Source organism: Phytophthora parasitica, assembly GCF_000247585.1.
Source record: "Phytophthora parasitica INRA-310 unplaced genomic scaffold supercont2.6, whole genome shotgun sequence".
In the NCBI taxonomy this organism is placed as follows: Eukaryota; Oomycota; class Peronosporomycetes; order Peronosporales; family Peronosporaceae; genus Phytophthora; species Phytophthora nicotianae.
The window spans coordinates 423,243-424,173 of record NW_008648992.1 but is presented as its reverse complement, the minus strand read 5'-3'; the positions used below and the strand labels follow the sequence as shown (position 1 = coordinate 424,173).

Here is a 931-nt window from a genome sequence, read left to right as displayed (position 1 = left end):
GTCATTTGCTGCATACTCATCGCTTGGGACATATGAGGGATCGAAAATGAACCTGCCAGATACAAATTCGGGTCTGCAAACATGGCAGACGCTGCGTTGCTGTTCTGCACCAAAAGAGTCGCCGCTTGCTGACTCGCTGACGTCACTGTCGATGGAACTCTGCTCGTTCCATTGACTGCTGCTGATACTGCGGCCGTCAGCGCTGCAGAAGTCCTGGAAGTCGTCGAAGTGGTCGTCGTAGTCGTTCCTGAGCTCGCGGCGCTGTCCGACGTGGGCGTAGACGCCGCAGACGCTCGTTGAGTTGCTGCACCTCCGCTAACCAGCAACGAGGACGTGGCTCCTGCTCTCCGCATGGTCCGGAATTTGTCCTTAAGTTGCACGTTTGATCTGTCATTGAACTGCGGACCCAGTTCCTTGTCTATGAGTATGAGCGACCACACATTCCTCTGTCCATTGTACTTCTTGACTCCTTCCAGTAGCGCTCGCTCTTCCGTGGCTGAAAACGGGCGGTATTTGCGGTGGTTCTTTCGGTTTTCAGTGTACGCTGCGAGCTCCGGTCGCGTCTTGATCAACGTCCGCCATTTATCCTTCAAGTCCACTCCGCTACGGCCGTGGAATAAATGCCCCAGATGAGGGTCGCGCAGGATGGAACTCCACGGACAACTGTCGTCTGCATACCGCTGCACGCCCAGCACTAGCGCCGTCACTTCGTGCGGACAGTATTTTCTCCGCTTGCCTTTCACTCGCTCTCCCACGTTTTCACAGGCAAATTCCGGCGAGTTGCGAGGGAAAGCGTAGCCCCCTCCAGCCGTGGCGCCGCCCGCTGTGGCCGCTGCGTTGGCCGCATTGGCAGCGTTTGCAGCAGCTTGCACTGCGACGGACACGAGGTTGTTGGCCGTTGCACTTTGGCCTAATGTACCCGACGCCGAGC

General features: G+C 57.4%; 1 protein-coding gene across 1 annotated transcript; it reads right to left on the bottom strand.

Moving 5' to 3' along the window:
* Positions 1–25: 25 nt before the first annotated feature.
* On the bottom strand, positions 26–766 carry PPTG_03829 (hypothetical protein). The gene has a single exon (XM_008897597.1). It carries the CDS (start codon positions 392–394, stop codon positions 197–199), a length of 198 nt encoding a protein of 65 aa, XP_008895845.1. The 5' UTR covers positions 395–766; the 3' UTR covers positions 26–196.
* Positions 767–931: the final 165 nt, after the last annotated feature.